At 43.9% G+C, this 18,462-nt stretch overlaps 1 protein-coding gene across 1 annotated transcript in view; it reads right to left on the minus strand.

Annotated features, from left to right (window-relative positions):
- RASAL3 (RAS protein activator like 3) overlaps positions 1-18,444 on the minus strand; it is an 85,567-nt gene extending 67,123 nt beyond the window's left edge. The window contains exon 1 of the mRNA XM_073622401.1: positions 17,784-18,444. Within this exon, the coding sequence (XP_073478502.1) occupies positions 17,784-18,063 (280 nt within the window). The 5' untranslated portion in view covers positions 18,064-18,444. The remainder of the gene's footprint in view (positions 1-17,783) is intronic.
- Between the last annotated feature and the right edge of the window lie 18 nt (positions 18,445-18,462).

The raw sequence follows: 18,462 nt of genomic DNA on the forward strand, positions 1-18,462 counted from the left end.
AGGGGAGTTAAACCCCTCAATGTTGTGGGAGATTACCCTAAGACCCATGATATGGTAAGGGTGGGAGACTGAAGGTTAGGGGAGAGTCCAGGCCAAGAGAGACATTCACACAATAATTAGCAAAACCCTTGAGAATATAAACCATAGGTGTTATAAATGTATGTGGGGTATCTCCCCAATCAACAAACATATCTGGTACACTATCGGCATTGGCATCACATTTATGGAAAAATATCAAGGTTAGTAGCTTAAAAAAGAAAAAAAAAGCAAGAAAAAATAGAAAAACCAGCAACTTCGAAACTGGGCCAAAAAATGGCAATGTATAGTCTTAGGGAGTCAGGGGGGAAGGCCTCCCACTTACCCGAAGAACAATGTCAGTGTGGACCAAAGGGTCCAATACTCTAAACCCGCAGGTCCAAAAAATCCGCACATACCTTAAATCATTATGCACATGTACCTGTGAGGGGCCTTCTGGCACGGGCATTACCAAGCAAACGGGAGGCCAACAGGCTCCAACGGGTGTAGAGTAGGGGGACAAACAAGCGTACGCAATTGGAATTCACCTCAGAACCCGAAGAATCAAATTGCTGTGAGGCATGGCGGGAGTTGCCAATGCATTATTTTAATAGGATATCTTCAGACTCAGAGGCACCTGGGATTATAATAATAGGCTTGGCTTGTTCCTATAAAAGCATAGTTGGGATTGTTAAACCAAATTTTGTTTTTTTTTTATAAGTGGACTTAGTTGTTATTTATTTCTGCCAGTTCTGTGAGTCTTTCTAGCAATACTCAAGATGGTACTCATGCTCACACAGTAACATTTTCTTTCTATCCAGGGCTTCTCTTGCACTCTTCTTATGTAGCACCCTCTAGTGTACTACTAAATTAATGCAGGAAATGTATTTAACACATGGTAAAGTGAGTCTGAATCTGGGTCAGGGTTTGTTGCAGGTCAGGCTATATGACTCACAGAGGCACGGCTCTGGTGCCTCCCCCTGGATCTGGGGGTTTGGAGAAACCTCTAGAAGTTAGTGGGCAGAGGCCAGGAGGGTTGATCTGCATACTTGAGGGAATCTGGCCAATCCCTCAGTGTACAGTCCTGGCAGCGTGGCTAGGTCAGCCCTTAAATATGGATGAGTCATGCTAGCAGGGGAGTGGGGTTGAAGATGGAATGCTGAGGAGGCTGTCGGTGACCTAGGAGGGATCCCCTAGGTCTGGGGGGATCTCTACCTCCAGGCTGGCCTCAGGCTGGCTTAGGAAGACCCTTATAGCATCACGGTTTGTCTAGGAGTTTCAACTGAGAGCAGTGGGAGCAAGAAGGACAGAGTGACATCAGCACACCCAGGGCTTTTCAAGGGGAGAGACTGCCACACGTAGCAAGCTTTCTAAAAGGGCAGCACTGTGCTTAACCTTTTGTCAGGGCTGGGCCCAGCCCTTCCTTCTTTGAGCTGGCCGCTCAGCTGTCGGCTAATTGCCAGCTCCTAACTCACCTGTTGATGTTATCCTGCTCATCAGTCCTGCCTACTTAAGCCATCCAGCCCAGAGGATCTCTGCCTTCACCATGGTCAACATCACAGAGACTATTTCCTGCTTTCCTGTTTAACCATCTCAATACAGTGCATTTTCACCTCCTTCCTGCCCAAGCCATTTTTCAGCTTTCAGCGCTGTCACATTTTGAATGACAATTGCGTGGTCATACAACACTGTACCCAAATGAAATTTTTATTATTTTTTCCCCACAAATAGAGCTTTCTTTTGATGGTATTTGATCACAGCTGCGGTTTTTATTTTTTGCGCTATAAACAAAAGAAGAGGGACAAGTTTGAAAAAAAAAAAATATATATTTTTTACTTTTTGCTATAATAAATGTCCAATTTTTTTTTTTTTAAACACATTTTTTCCTCAGTTTAGGCCGATATGTATTCTTCTGCATATTTTTGGTAAAAAAAATATCAAAATGCGTATGTTGATTGGTTTGCGCAAAAGTTATAGCGTTTACAAAATAGGGGATAGATTTATAGCATTTTTATTATTTTTTGTTTACTAGTAATGGCGGCGATCTGCGATTTTTATGCAATATTGTGGCAGACACATCGGACACTTTTGACACATTTTTGGGACCATTCACATTTATACAGCAATCCGTGCTATAAAAATGCACTGATTACTGTATAAATGTGACTGGCAGGGAAGGGGTTAACACTAGGGGGTGATCGAGGGGTTAACTGTGTTTCTAGGGAATGTTTCTAACTGAAGGGGGAGGGGACTCACAAGGGGAGGAGACTGATCGGTGTTGCTCTATACTGAGAACACACATCGGTCTCCTCTCCTCTCTGACAGGACGTGGATCTGTGTGTTTACACACACAGATCCACGTCCTGCCGTGTTATGGGGCTATCGTGTTATCGCGGGTGCCCGGCAGACATTGCGGCCGCCGGGCACGCGCATCAGTTGCCCAGTGACATGGCAGGCGCGCGCGATTGCTGCCAGTGGCGCGCGCGCCCCCGGTGGGTAGGGAAGGCAAGGGTGTCATATGACGCCCTCCCAGAACTAGAGCCGCGCCGCCTGGCCATCATATGACTGCCGGCGGGCGGCAAGCGGTTAAAGACTTGCTTGGCTGACATCCCTTCTGGCTCCAGATCCTGCTTGCTGTTCCATTACACTGGTCCCTAAATTTCTGGCTTGGCTGACTATAGCAAAGTAGGTTTCGTGATATCTTTGCTTTCTGAGAGAGCCTTGTCCTGGTCCAACCCTCTATGGGAGACACAAAAACCTGTTGTCTTGAGTTACCCTGAGTTTGTGGCTTCTTTTAAAAGGGTATTTGACGTACCATCAAGGATGAGATAGCAGCCCGAGATATACCCACTGAGCTGGAGAAGTTGATCACTTTTGCCTACTTCATTGACTCCAGTCTCCTGTCCGTTTGTCTCTGAGCTTTGCAGTGCCACCCTTGCCTCCCTCGCCTCCCATGCCTCCTGGTACCGAGACGGTCAGTGAAGGTGAATTCATGCACTTGGGTTTTATGCGTCTCTCTGCGAATGAGAGAACCTTTAGGAGGAGGGAGAGATTGTGCCATAATTGTGGCCAGGTAGGTCACTTTTTGAAGTCTTGTCCTACCCGTCCAGGGAACGCTCGAACCTTGAGGTCCTGTCATGGACAAACCTATGGGGAGTTGTTTCGTCCCCAGTTATCCAGAAGGATAAGCCCCTGGTTTTGGTCACCCTTTCTTTGGCTGAGTCGTCTGTCGAGATCTAATCGACTCTGGGCCTGCAGGCCTGTTCATTGATGCTGCCTTTGTATCGAAGCACTCGATTCCGCTGCAACTGCTTGACACTCCACTTGCCATTGAGGCTCTTGACGAGAGACCTCTGCAGGGGCTCTTCACCATGAGATAATCCAATTCCAAGTTATTTCCTCACCTAAGTTTCCGCTGGTTATTGGTTATCCTTGGTTACAGAGGCACAATCTCTTTTTTGATTAGCTCCATGCTGAGATTCTCTCCTGGTTGCCACAATGCAGTAAGACATGCTTCCAGAAGTTGGCCAAGGTCCTGTGCACCTCTTCACTCTCCTCCCTGCCCGAGGAGTACCTCGATTTTAGCGATGTCTTTGACAAAGGTCTAGCCGGTAGTTTGCCTCCACACCAGTTGTATGATTGCGCATTTGACCTTCAACCTGGTGCCATACCCCCTTGTGGCCTGGTTTACCCTTTGTCGGTCTTGGAGGACAAGGCCATGGAGGAGTATGTTGCAGACACACCTTCTCGAGGTATCATCCGCAAATCCTCGTCTCCTGCTGGTGCTGGTTTCTTCTTTGTGAAGAAGAAGAGTGGTGCACTGAGACCTTGTATTGATTATAGGGGTCTCAATCATTTCACGATTAAGAATGCCTATTCAATTTTGTTGATTACAGAGTTATTTGACCGCCTCAAGGGAGCAACGGTTTTCACGAAGCTTCATTTGAGAAGGGGCATACAATCTCCTAAGGATTAAGGAGGGTGACGAGTGGAAAACTGCGTTTAATACCAGAACAGGCCATTATGAGTACCTCGTAATGCCTTTTGGCCTTTGTAACACCCCAGCAGTTTTCCAGGAATTTATTCAAGATGTCCTCCAAGATTTGTTGCAGTTATGTGTGGTGGTTTATTTCGACGATATCCTCATATTTTCCAAGTCCCTGGAGAGCCACCACACAGATATCTGTCGTGTGCTTCAGAAACTAAGAGAGAACAATATCTATTGTAAATTGGAGAAGTGCGAATTCCATCGTGAACAAGTTAAATTCCTGGGTTATATCATTTCCACTGCTGGTTTTTCGATGGACCCAGAGAAACTTTCAGCAGTCCTACAACAGCCCCGACCCATGGGTTTACGACCTCTGCAGCGTTTTCTTGGCTTTGCCAACTATTATCAGAAGTTTATTCGTAACTTCTCGTCTCTGGTCAAGCCCCTGACTGATATGACCAAAAAGGGCGGTAACCCACAGAGTTGGTCTCCGGAGTCCATTAAGGCCTTTGAGAGTCTCAAGGCTGCCTTTGTTTCTGCTCCTGTGTTGGCACATCCTGATCCTACGTTACCTTTTATCCCTGAGGTTGATACTGCTGACACTGGAGTTGGTGCTCTTCTGTCTCAATGTCCTACTTCTGAGAGCACTATGCATCCTTGTGGCTACTTTTTCAAGAAATTGCCACCTGCGGAGTGCATTTATGAGATTGGTGACAGAGAGCTGTCAGCGATCATTTTAGCCCTGAAAGAATGGAGACATCTCCTTGAAGGTACCACTGTGCCAGTTCTCATTCTTACTGACCATAAGAATCTCACATTCTTGTCTGAGGCTAAACGCCTCTCTCCCAGAAGGACGCGATGGGCTCTTTTCTTGTCAAGTTTCAATTACATTGTTTCATTCTTACCCTGTACTAAGAATGTAAGGGCTGTCGCTCTGTCACAACAATTTTCCTCCACTTCCAAATGGAGTCGGTTCCGGTTCCTGTGATTCCTCCTGATCATATTCTGGCTATGGTTCGCACCAGTCTCACTTCTCCTTTGGGTGACTAAATTCTTGCTGCTCAGGTCCATGCTCCTCCTGAGAAACCTTGTGACCGCTGCTTTGTCCCAGAGAGTCTCCGTACTGCCGTGCTCCAGACTTACCATTCTCCCAAGGCTGATGGACACCCTTGGAAGAATCAACTCTTTTGGGCCATTTCCCAACAATTCTGGTGGCCTAGTCTACGTGCTGATGTAACCACCTTTGTAGCTGCCTGTTCCGTGTGTGCTCAGAGTAAGACTCCACGAGTCTCCTACAACCCATACCCAATGGAGAGAGGCCCTGGACCCACCTGTCTATGGATTTCATTGTGGAGTTACCCAACTCCCAGGGCAACACAGTTATCCTTATGGTGGTTGACCGGTTCTCGAAAATGTCTCATTGTGTTCCACTTAAGAAGTTGCCCACTTCTAAAGGAATTGGCTTTCATTTTTGCTTGGGAGATCTTTCGCTCACATGGGCTACCCAAGGTGATTGTCTCGGACAGGGATAGTCAGTTTGTGTCCTGGTTCTGGCGAGCCTTTTGTGCACAGTTGGAAATTCAGCAGAACGAGCCACTCAGTCCATGGAGCAATTATTACGTTGCTATATTTCTGACCATCATAACAACTGGTCAGACCTCTTACCATGGGCAGTTTGCTCACAATAGTGCCTTGAATTCTGTTTCCCAATTGTCCCCGTTTATGGCGAACTATGGTTTCCAACCTTCCATGTTGCCTGACTCTTTTGTTCCACAGAGTATTTCTGCGTTAGAGGAGCATCTCCGTGGTCTTCGTTCCACTTGGGCACAAGTCTCCATGCTGACCTCAGACGCCTGCCTGCGCCTTCCTACCAGGTTGGAGACAGGGTCTGGCTGTCATCTCGCAACCTCTGACTTCGTGTTCCCTCTCAGATGTTCGCAGCTCGGTTTATTGGGCCTTTCCGTATTCTTCGCAGGATTAACCAAGTGGCTTACGCATTAGACCTTCCTTCTAATATGCATATCTCAAATGTATTTCATGTCTCCTTATTAAAACCTTTGGTCTCCAACCACTTTACCACCTCGGTGCTATGTCCTCACCCTGCTCAGCTGGAGAACCATGAGGAGTATGAAGTACAGTCCATTGTTGATTCCCGTAGGTTCCGTAGGCGCATACAGTACCTGCATTGGAAAGGGTATGGTCCAGAGGAACGCTTTTGGGTCCCATCCTCAGACGTACAAGCCTGGTGGTACTCTAAGGGGGAGGGGTTGTTGAGGAGGGGGTACTGTCAGGGCTGGTCCCAGCCCTTCCTTCTCTGAGCTGGCCGCTCAGCTGTCGGCTAATTGCCAGCTTCTATCTCTCCACAGTGACTCACCTGTTGATGATCCTGCTCATCGGTCCAGCTTAAGCCGTCCAGTCCAGATGATCTCTGCCTTCGCCTTCGTCACATCTCTAGAGAAGCTCTCCTGTGTTGCTGTTAAAAACTTGCTTGGCTGACATCCCTTCTGGCTCCAGATCCTGCTTGCTGTTCTACTAAACTGTTCTCTGGCTCCCTGATGTTTTGGCTTGTCTGACTATCCGTTCCGGTTCCTGAACTCAGGCTATGTTTTCACTACGTTTACTCTGTTTTTACTTTTTTTTATTATTATTAAACAAGTGATATTTAACTGTATTTCTGTCTCAGTCTGATTCATGGTTTCTGACTCCCTTTTATCTGTGTCCTGAAGATTTTCAGAGCAGCCAGGAGGGCTGGTAGTGCCTGCAAGCAGTGGAGCTGGGAGCAGTTCTAGATTAGGAGAGGATTTACTCCTGCATGCAGTTTGCCTAATTTTTGTGCTATTTCCAAGAAGGGCTAAGAGTTCCTAGTCTGTTATGGACTTTTGCTATTGATCCACAAAAAAAAACTGTTTTGCATAGAGGAAGGAAGTTGTCCCCTTTTGTTGTTCTCTGACTCTGCCTTTTGTGCACAGCTGGGAAGCTTGCTTTTTCCTCTGCGTATCACCGTAGTTTAAAGAGGCCGCAGAACGAGCCAATCAGTCCTTGGAGCAATTCCTATATTTCTATATTTCTGACCATCATAACAACTGGTGAGACCTATTACCATGCGGCAAAGTTTGCTCACAATAGTGCCTTGAATTCTGCTTCCCAATTGTCCCCGTTTATTACGAACTATGGTTTCCAACCTTCCATGTTGCCTGACTCATTTGTTCCGTGGTCTTCGTTCCACTTGGGCACACGTCCAAGAGGCTTTGCGACATGCTAATGATAGGTACAGACTCAATGCTGACCGCAGATGCCTGCCTGCGCCTTCCTATCAGGTTGGGGACAGGGTTTGGCTGTCATCTCGCAACCTCCGACTTCATGTTCTCTCTCTGAAGTTCGCACCTCGGTTTATTGGGCCTTTCCATATTCTTCGCAGGATTAACCCAGTGGCTTACGCATTAGTTCTTCCTTCCAATATGCGTATCTCAAATGTATTTCATGTCTCCTTATTAAAACCTTTGGTCTGCAAACGCTTTACTACCTCAGTGCCACATCCTCACCCTGTACAGGTTGGGAACCATGAGGAGTATGAAGTACAGTTCATTGTTGACTCCCGTAGGTTCCACGGGCGCATACAGTACCTGGTGCATTGGAAGGGGTGCGGTCCAGAGGAACGCTCTTGGGTCTCATCCTGTGACGTACCTCCCCCTGTCCTCCTCCTTGATTTCCACCTGACATTTTCCCCTCAAGCCTGGTGGTCCTCCGTGGGGGAGGGGTCGTTGAGGAGGGTACTGTCAGGGCTGGGCTCAGCCCTTCCTTCTCTGAGCTGGCTGCTCAGCTGTCAGCTAATTGTCAGCTCCTATCTCTCCCTAGCTACTCACCTGTTGATGTTATCCTGCTCGTCAGTCCTGCCTACTTAAGCCCAGAGGATCTCTGCCTTCGCCTTGGTCAACATCACAAAGACTATCTCTTGCATTCCTGTTTAAAGACTTGCTTGGCTGACATCCCTTCTGGCTCCAGATCCTGCTTGCTGTTCCACTACACTGATCCCTGACTTTCTGGCTTGGCTGACTATCCGTTCCGGTTACCAAACTTTGGCTATGTTTTGACTATGTTTGTTCTATTTACTTTTATTATTAAACTAGTGTGATTTAACTGTACTTCTGTCTGATTTCATGGTTTTGGACAGACAGCTTGCGGCTTCACAGCCGCTTGAGCACTGCGCGAGTCGCGCTGCGCTCTCCTAGTGACCAGGCAATCTTCTGGGACCTGTGACGTGTCCCAGAAGATTGCAGAGAGGGAGGGGGAGAGGAGGAGTCGCCTAGGGTTAGAGGAGGGATTGCCTAGGCGGCGAGGCGACAAGTGTAGGAAGTAGGAGCTGGGTACCTGTTAAAACTAGGTACCCGCCCCCAAAAAGAATTACATGCCAAATGTGGCATATATGGGGGCGAGGAGTGCTTAAAACGGAAGTCCCACTTTTGGGTGGAACTCTGCTTTAAGACGTTGAAAAATAACAATGTATTGGCCAGATCAAAAGATGAAATAAAAAAAGATGCAAGCTCAGTGTAAGATACACTGATACATATCTCAGTGATGTACTGGTTTCGCAATTGCAAAAGTCAGCCTCAACTAAAATATGCTGTATGCATGTGGTTGTATGAATGGTACATATTTGATGCATGTCCACATCAGAGTTCCAGTACAGTACTTTTTATAGAGGTGTTATTTTTTGGTATCCTGATAAAATATTTTTTTATCATAATATATTTGTTAATAATGCTTTATATATACAATAAATACATTTATATAGTATATACGTGTGTGTGTGTGTGTATGTTTGGTGAATGAATAGTGGCAGTGACACTGCCACTCCATGTGGTGATTTTCTGTGATTCTTTAGACTGGAACCTCTTGGGAAGGTTTGTCATTGCACTTTTTCATGCTTCTCTCTCAGGTGAAAGATCTTGGAGTTCCATGTTAGAGAAAATCATCAGAAACTTCTTATCCGTGTATACGGCCGTGGCATAAAGGAAAGATATAAAATTTCTTGGTGTTTCAGGCCAAGCTCAAGTCTACTTGTGTTAGCTCATATGGGAATACGCTAACCCAGTGGTCTCTGAACTGTGGCCTGCAGCCCAGATGCAGCTCTTTGCTTGTCTTTATGTTGCCTTTGGGGCACTATTCCTTTCACTGATTCAAGGCACCATTCTTCCCACTTACACCAATGGTTGGGCACTGTTTAATGTGTTTACCCTAAAACTAGTCACTTTCATCCCCTTCCTTCCCAGACCAATTTTCATCTTTCCATGCTCTCGCACTTTCAATGACAATAACTCAGTCATGCTACACTGTACCCAGATTAAATTTTTATCATTTTGTTCACACAAATAGAGCTTTCTTTTGGTGGTATTTATTCACCACTGGATTTTTTATTTTTTGCAATATAAGCGAAAAAAGAGCGAAAATTTTGAAAAAAAACAATATTTTCTACTTTCTGTTTTAAAAGAAATCTAATAAAATCTAATTTTGTCATAAATTTAGGCCAGAATGTATTTTGCTACATGTGTTTTGTAAAAAACAATCCTGATAAGTGTATGATAATATGTTTGTGTGAAGCTATGCTACGTATCATTGAAAATTGATCAAGCCTGATGTACTGACAGCCTATCTCATTTCTTGAGGCCCTAAAATGTGAGGACAGTACAGATAAACCCCAAATGACCCATTTTTGTAAAGATGACAGTCCAAGGTATTTAGTTAGAGGCATAGTGAGTTTTTTGAAGTTACAATTTTTTGCCCACAATAGTTTGGAAAATGAAGAAAATAATTTTTTTTTCCACAAAATTGTCATATTAGCAAGTTATTTCTCACACTTACATGTGGTAAATATATATATATATATATATATATATATATATATATATATATATATATATACCACATGTGTGAGACTTTTCCACAGCCTGGCCACATACAGAGGCCTAACATGCAGGGAGCACCATCAGGCTTTCTAGTAGCATAAATGACACATTTAATACCTGTCACATATTTTCTCCCACTATAATATTGTGTTTTTCTATTTGATACACAACTTTTGCTTTAAAATTTTCATGGGATTGCACAATTTTGAGTATAGTGATTTCACATATATACTGTATGTAGCACGCTCCTAGGTAGGTGCTAGAAGAGAGTATAGTTTCTTTATCTTTCTGCTTACCAGGAAGATGGTCAGGTAAAACTTATGCCGCGTACACACGACCGGACTTTTCGGCATCAAAGGTCCGACGGAACGAATCCGTCGGACAATTCGATCGTGTGCGGGCTTCATCGGACCTTTTCTGTCTAAAAATCTGACGGACCTTAGAAATAGAACAAGTTTCAAATCTTTCCAACGGACTCGATTCCTATCGAAAAATCCATTTGTCTGTATGCGGACCAAAAACTACGCAAAGGCAGCTATTGGCTATTGGCTATGAACTTCCTTATTCTAGTCCGGTCGTACATCATCACGTTCGAAAGGATCAGACTTTGGTGTGATCGTGTGTAGACAAGTTAGTTTAGTCGGAACTCCGTTGGAACTCTGTCGGAACTCCGTCGTAAAGTCCTTCAGGGTTCAGTCCAACGAAAAGTCTGCTTGTGTGTACGCGGCATTAGAGTGCTCTCTGCCTACCAGGGAGCAGGATCTATTGCTTAGGTCTGCTCATTGTGCTCAGGTGCAGCTCAGCTTGCTCTGACTGTCCCTCACTGGTCCAATAGGGAGGCGTATTGGACAGTGGGAGGATACCTGACAAATGAATGCACAGGCTTTGTTACAGCCCTGGCAAATGACAGAGTAAAAGTGCTTGATTGCATGTTGGGACACTGTATATAAAGCCCGAGTACATGTGCTCAGAGTTAGTTGAGTCGGGGAATAGAGTCCGGGAGGGAGAGGGGCGGCTGCCCTCTACTCCATGGAGGAGGCCGTGTGGCCCTGGGTGGTCGACCCAGGGGCCTAGAGAGAGAGAGAGAGAAGCTGCACCCAGAGGTCCTGCAGAGCTGACTGGAAGGGAGACACCAGGAAGGATCTGATTCTGCCTACTGTGAGTACAGATCTGTGTCTTTGGGGTCTGTCGAGTGGGGGCCGCCCCTTCAGCTAGAAGAGTCAGTGGACAGGTGTCAGTAAAGGGCATGCTAGAGAATGTCCTGAAGATAATGTAGTGCATCAAGTCTGCTGCTAGTGAGAGCAAGAAGACTTAACCCTTCCATACATGTGACTGTTTGGTCAAAGTAATGTGACTGCTTCTACTACTAACCCAGTGAGGTCAAGTGAGAGTTGTCTTTATCCTTTGTGAATAATTCCAGTTGAAGTATCCCACTTATCCCTTCTCCCATCTAAGTTCCAAAATAAAATACAAAAACACAAATACTCCGATCTGATCTTTGAGTACCGAGCAAGTGAGAGAAGGGTGGGACAAAGTGGGAACCCTCAGCAACCAAGTGGGAACCCTCAGCAACCAGGTGGGAGCCCTCAGCAACTAAGTAGGAGTCCTCAGCAACTAAGTGGAAACTGTTGACAACCAGCTGCAGGTAACCAGAAAGAGGCCTAAGAAGTCAACACTCAGCAAGCCCTACAGGGACAGTGCTTCATGTATACTGTATATATCAGCGTGGCACAATTTTAATCTATTTTATTATATTGTCAAGAGGTGGTGTTTACCATTGAAAGTCTTGACAGCTGATTAGTTGATTACCAGGCTAATGTGAGGTATTTTTATTAATATTCATAATTGAGTTACACGTGACTATAAATGCAGAGGTATGTTCCTGATGCTCATTAGAACTGAAGAAACATCTTAGATAAGTTGCCAAATGTCTTCAACATTACAGGAGAAGTCCAATTGAATGTGACCAATACTCGCTGTAGTGCTAAAGGTCCACAGACCTCACTGGTACCCTAAAGCAACTGTATCAAGCGGCATCCCTCCTGGACATTTTCAGAAAGAACTAAAAAAAATCCCAAAGAAGAATACTGTTAAAATAATGTAAAATGTTTTAATTGCTTAGAAAAACTTGTTTTATGTTTAAGCTATACTAACGATCACCACAAATCTTTGTTACATCAGGCCAGAAATCACGTTATATAAAGCTTCTTTCGACAATGCTCTCCAGAAACAGTGATATATGGTCTTCCTGCACAGACATCAATATATATAAACCATAAAAGGATGGCTGAAAGCACTATGGTATTTGCATGTCAGAATTAGACCAAACTGAACAGGAAACATGTTCAAATTTCCGCTACTGAAACCACATAGATTCTATGGCAGAGTTGCTGACAAAGTGTGTTTCCTCATCCATACAGAGATGCTGTACATACAAGTATTGTAACATTTTAATTTATGATTGTGTACTGGAGTTTAATTTGTGTTTGTCACATTTTTGTCACATTGCTTACAGTTCTGTAATTGAAAGCTTACCTCCACACAGATATAAAACACAACTGAATCCTCTTCTAAATGTGTCTAATACATAATTTAAGTACATGTAGACCTACTGTATTACAAATAGTTTTCTAAAGCACTGTGCGTCATAAATACATTTTATTAAAATATTACTTATTTTGACAATTTTTACATCCTGTGTGGCAGCTCAGTGCTGCTGATTTCATGCAGCCCCTTTGTAGCTACCTGCCATCTACATGCACTCCAGCATGGCTATAAAAAAATTACAGCTGCGCTTAAGCATATCAAAGCAAATCACAGTAGAATAAACTTAGGAACACACAGTATAATAAAGTCACGTGGACTTTATTATATGTTCCTACGTTTATTTCACTGTTATTTGCTGTGATTTGCTTAAGCGCAGCTCTGATTTTTCTATATTTGTATGCAATTGTTTATATCACATGGTTGAGTTGCTGCTCTGGATAATATTTTTAGATAATTATTTTTTTCTTTTGGCATTAGAGCGATTTCTGCAGTTTTATTTACTCCAGCATGGCTGAATTGCATTTCTCAGGGTTAGTTCCCTGATAAGTATAATAGTAGAACATTGCTGTATACATTGCTGTATATAGTTTGTGTTAAAAAAGCCACTTGTATTTAATGGTTTTAAGCTGGCCATACAGATTTAGAATCTCTCTCAGTCTGTAGGCTGAACGGAGAAACTCTTAACAGACTCCACCATCCACGCTATACAGTGCGGATGGAGGAACCTTCAACTGCAGCCATTATATGTTGATAGCCGGGCCCACCAGCTGTCAAAATACATAAACGGCCACTGCGTCTAATTGGATGTGGCCGCTGTTTGGCCAACAATTTCCCATGCTCCTTCAATTTTTCGATCAGGGAATATCAGATTGGAGGCAGCTGGTTCAGCCAGCTTTGGCTTCTTGCTATCTACTGTATGTAGGGCCCTCTATCTTTAGGTAGGTGCTTTATTGTTTATTTTGATAGCGTAGAATATAGTGACAGGTAAATTTAGCCAGGCCTGTGTTCTTTACTGGGCCTGAAGTTTAATTCAGGGTTGGAAGTACCGGGATAGAAGGGGGTGTGGCCGCCTACACTTGGGCTCAGGGAGACCTTCTCTGCTTAACAGTGGATTCTGCTGGAAAGAGAGGATAAGCGGAGACCTGAGTGGCAGGAAACCCATGTGAGAGGATTGACCAATGGTTAATTTCCATGGTCAAGGGGAGGTCTCTCATTAAAGGGGAGGGTCACATGCTCTGTGAGGAGTCGTAGGAGTTTGAGTCAGGATTCAGAGTCCACAAGGGAAGCCCTGTGGCCCGGGAGTTCAGAGATCCCGGAGCCCTGGTGCTGGAGGAGAATCCAGGGGGGGCCAAGTGCCTAGGCCCTGGAGAAGAAGTCAGCATGTAGTCGCTGAGAGGATACCGGGCGTTCCCAGGCGGGAATGTGCCGGTCGGAGAAGGAGGAAGTAGGAGCAAAGCAGGGGAAGAAGAACTGGGTGATCGACTTTCTGTGAGTAGAACATGGACTGTTGATTGGGAGAGAGCAAAGGGAGTGCAAACCCAGAGGAGCTAAAGGAAGGATTTTATACTGTGCATTCAAGGAATACAGTATCAAGCATGTTTAGAGACTGAAGGATGTTGATATGCGGGTCATGGAAAAGGCGGTGCAGGTCTTTGACCTTAAAGAATTAATACCCCAAAAAGGGTGTTGGTATGCGGGTCATAAAGAAGATGGTGCAGGTATTTGACCTTAAATAATTAATACCCCAAAGGAAGCCTAATCAGTCGGACAGAGGAACTATTCAGAGTAGTAAATCTTCAGCCAGATTGATAACAGAAGAAGCAATAGTCTGCAGTGAGCACCATTACAGGGGGAATCATTTAGAGTGATTTGTCTTGTAAATTGGAATCAATAGTTGCAGTAAGGACTGGACAGGGGAAATCCACTAAAAAGGCCAAGGCCATGGAAGATAACCTATTCTTCTGAAACATTCATGGGCATCTCATTCATCTCTAGATCTCTTCAAGTTAATCTCACAAATAAAGATCAAGTAAGAAATCCTAACATGGACTCTTTCTATCTCATAGGTTGTGGTGTGTATGGCAGTATGGGTGAATGGCAGATTGTACAACTAATTTAGCAGCTCCTACGGGGGTAGTGCGCTGCATGTATAGCAGACGTCAGACTAGGAGAAGAAGAAGGAGCACGGGGAGATAGTCAGCTGTGTTACAGTGCTGTGGTAACAAACATGATTTTTCCTGGACAGAGGATTGGGGGGGAGGGGTTGATTGGGGGTGGCTGGATGAATTGGCCCTGAGGGACTTGCCCATATTTTGTCATATTGGATGTTTGTCATTTGTTGCCAACATATTGTAACAATTAACTCTTTGCATGTTTAGAGCTGCTGTTAGAAATCATGGGGCCCTGTACAACCTTCCTGACTTGGCCCCCCCACCCCTGCCTATACCCCATCCACCCCCCTGGGGAGCAGTGAAACAGTGACACTGACTTTACCTCCCAATGCCTCGAAAATTAATGAAAAATTCCCCCTTCCTGGGCACCTCTGTTGACCTGATGGGGCCCAGGGAAATGTAACATAAGCCCTGGTAAAAAAGTAGGAGTAGGGGTGTGGTCTAGTAAAATCCATACCTCCCAACTTTCTGAGATGGGAGTGAGGGACACCTATTAGCAAAAGTATGTAGGCATAAGACACACCCCCTGCCACACCCTCCTTAAAGGAGAATTGTACAAAAAAATGATTGGTTAAACACACAAGTGCTTTTTTACCACTACTATTCCTTTATACTGGCTGTTGCAATTTAGAAACTGGATAAAAGGTTTAGCACTGGGAAACACTTTTTGATAGATAAGTAGTGCATTTTATGTATAACTATATAGATCAGACCAAAATGAGGGACAAATGAGGAGGAAAGAAGGACTTTGTTCCAAATCAGGGACAGTCCCTCAAAATCAGGGACAATGTAAAATCCATTTCTTCATTTAGGAAGAAACGAACAATAAAGTTGCCCTGGGCCCCCCTGTTTAGCTGATGAGGTTTGGGCCCAGTACAAAAGGACCAGTTGTACTGCCTTACCAGCGGCCCTGTTTACCCATTTGTTGCTTATGTATTACAATGGCTACTCCTTTGTTGCTCAGGCGTTGTAACAATTGACTGTTTATTGCGTTGTTATTATATATGACTGGCCATTTGTAGCCCATGTAGATAGGACTGAGATTTTCTTGCCTATGTATCTCCAATTCACCTTATTAATATAATATATTCCCCTGCAGGCCTGTCACTATCAAACCATAGTTCCCATGTGTCGATACAGTGCACGTAGTCATTGACTCCCACATGCAAATCTTGTTAGTTGCTCTAAATGTAAAAAAAAAAAATGTATACAACTCGAAAGAACATAAAGCAGATGTTACTAAAAAAAAAAGTTGCCTTCTTTGTGAGACCGGAACAGGCATAAAAATCAGCATGTCAAGTGCACCAGTCTACCTTTGTCCAGGGGATTGAACTTTGACAAGCCTGGTAAAATCATACATTTGGCATACAGTAAAACAAATACAGCTTCTATTACACTACACTGTGATCGTTTGAGTAGCATTAAATTCAAATGCAAAATGCAGCTTTCATCAACAAAGCCTGCCTTCAGAAACACTGAATCTGGCCACACGCCATCAGAGTGTGATATGTCAGATTAATGATATTCACCTGTTGTGTAGTGTCAAGGGACATAAATATCATTTTATTTTACATGCAGGCAACTTTTGTTGATCTGACAGATCAAAATATGACTCTTATGTAGTTAGGTTGAAAAAATGACAAGTCCATCTACTGTACTTCAACAAATAAAATAAAAAAATAAGTACATGGAAAACCTCCATATACAGAACCTTATACCCAGATTTGATCCAGAGAAAGGCAAAACATACCTATAAAGCATGGTTCAATTTGCTACAGGGGGGAAAAAATAAATATTTGTTTATTTAGGAATGCATCCAACTCTTTTAAAAACAATCTACTGAGCTGGCTAGAACTGAAAGAGTCTGTTCTACATTTTCACAACTCTTACTGTAAAGAAACCTTTCCATATGTGGAGGTTCAGTCTCTTCCTCCAAGACATAAATGCCCCTTTGTCTTTTCTAATGACCCTAAAGTGAATGCCTCACACCAAATCCACTATATGCCCCACTTACTGTATGTACAGTATACATGACGATCATATTCCCCCTTAATCGCTGCTACTCAAGAGAGAATAAATGCAGTTCAGCTATTTGTTTAGTTGAGCTCCTTCATGCTGCTTATCAGTTTGGCTGCCCTTCTTTGCATTTTCTCAGGTTCCTCAATATCCTTTTTTATAATCTAGCATAAAAGCAACTCTATTGATAAAAAAAAACCTGTATGATAGAGGGGTTCCCTGCAAAAAGCACAATAAATATTCACTTTCCCGGCTGCCCACACAGCTGGTCTCTGTAGCAGTGAGGAGAAATCACCAGCTAAAAATTAGACAGGATTAAAAAACTCCAGAAATATTGATTCCCTGGTCCCCCACTTCACTCTGTGGTTCCCACTTGTGTGATTGCAGCACAAAACTTGTGGCCAGCCGATGGAACCACTAAGGACAATGTTGGACTAGGAAACTAACACTCCTGGAAGTGAATACTCAATGTCTTCTTTGCAGTTTATCATACAGTTTTATTATACTGACAACCGATTTAGGGTGGCTAAAGATATAGCATGACAGTTCGGACATACATGCATGATCTGATGGTTTTCAGGAAAAACTTTCTATTCTGCTGCATAAACAACATAGTCTGCTCTGCCATATGTAGACGATCATGTCTGTAGAGAGGGGACAAGCAAAAAAGTGGAGGCAGACTTCAATGCGATAACATAAGTGAGCATACAAGGTGTTTGACCCTGCCCAACTGACCAGGCACCCTACTGAATGGTTACCCAGGGCTGTCTGCAGACACATACGATATGGGATTGGTTGCCTGATCTATCAAAAATGGTGACAGTATTCTCATTTCAACATTCAGTTTTAGTCACTAAGTGGTTTATTTACTAAAACTGGAGAGTGCAAAATCTGGTACAGCTCTGCATGGTAGCTAATCAGCTTTTAACTTCAGCTTGTTCAATTAAGCTTTGACAAAAAAACCTGGAAGTTAAATTGTTTCTAAGCAGAGCTGCACCAGATTTTGCACTTTTCAATTTTAGTAAATCAACCCCTAAAAGTCTAGGCCTGTTTGTTTTAACAGTTTATGGAGATGTTACTAAGGCTCCAATAAAGTTAATTGTCCTAAATCAGGAATCCTTCCTCTCCCACCTCTCTACTTACCCTCAGTCACCTCAACTAGCTCCGTTATGTCCTTCTTCCTTCTTTTCTGCGGCAGCGAGACTGAGCCCAGGTAACGTGCAAAGCTCCCTTTTTTTGATTCATTGGATGGCTTTGACTGCTTTTTTGTGGATGGCTTATGTTGCGTAATAAACGAGGTTCTCCAGTCCTGAAACCTGTTCCACACACTGCGATTTCGGCTTTTCCATTGATAGGAGGCCATAGGATTGAGTTCTGGAACGCTAGACTCATGGTCTGTCAGCTCCTCACAAGGCTCCACCATCTTGTGCCCCAGATAACGGTGATGGCTATGAGATGTAGCACAGGTCTTTCTCAGACCAGATTGATGTTTTCTATATAAGTCTCAGTCCTCTTTGAAGCACCATTCAGCCTTTACCTCTTCTTCAGCATGTTATCGTATCTGATGTCTTTTCAGTTTCATCAAGCTCGCTTGCAATTCCTCTTTGCTCCCTTCTCTCTTATGTGATTCAAACTGAACACAAACTGTCTGGTTCCCGTCCTGTTAGTGTCCTTTATTTACAACCCAACGGGTTGTCTATTACTCATTACTATGTTCCTCTCTATTACTGTCTATCTGTGATCTGTCTTTCCCCTACGCTCTCTACCCTCACAACAGGAAATAAACTTTTTTTGGAGCTTTTTTTCAAATAACAGTCAACCT

The sequence above is a fragment of the Aquarana catesbeiana genome, linkage group LG03 (genome assembly GCF_042186555.1).
Source record: "Aquarana catesbeiana isolate 2022-GZ linkage group LG03, ASM4218655v1, whole genome shotgun sequence".
NCBI classification, from domain to species: domain Eukaryota; kingdom Metazoa; phylum Chordata; class Amphibia; order Anura; family Ranidae; genus Aquarana; species Aquarana catesbeiana.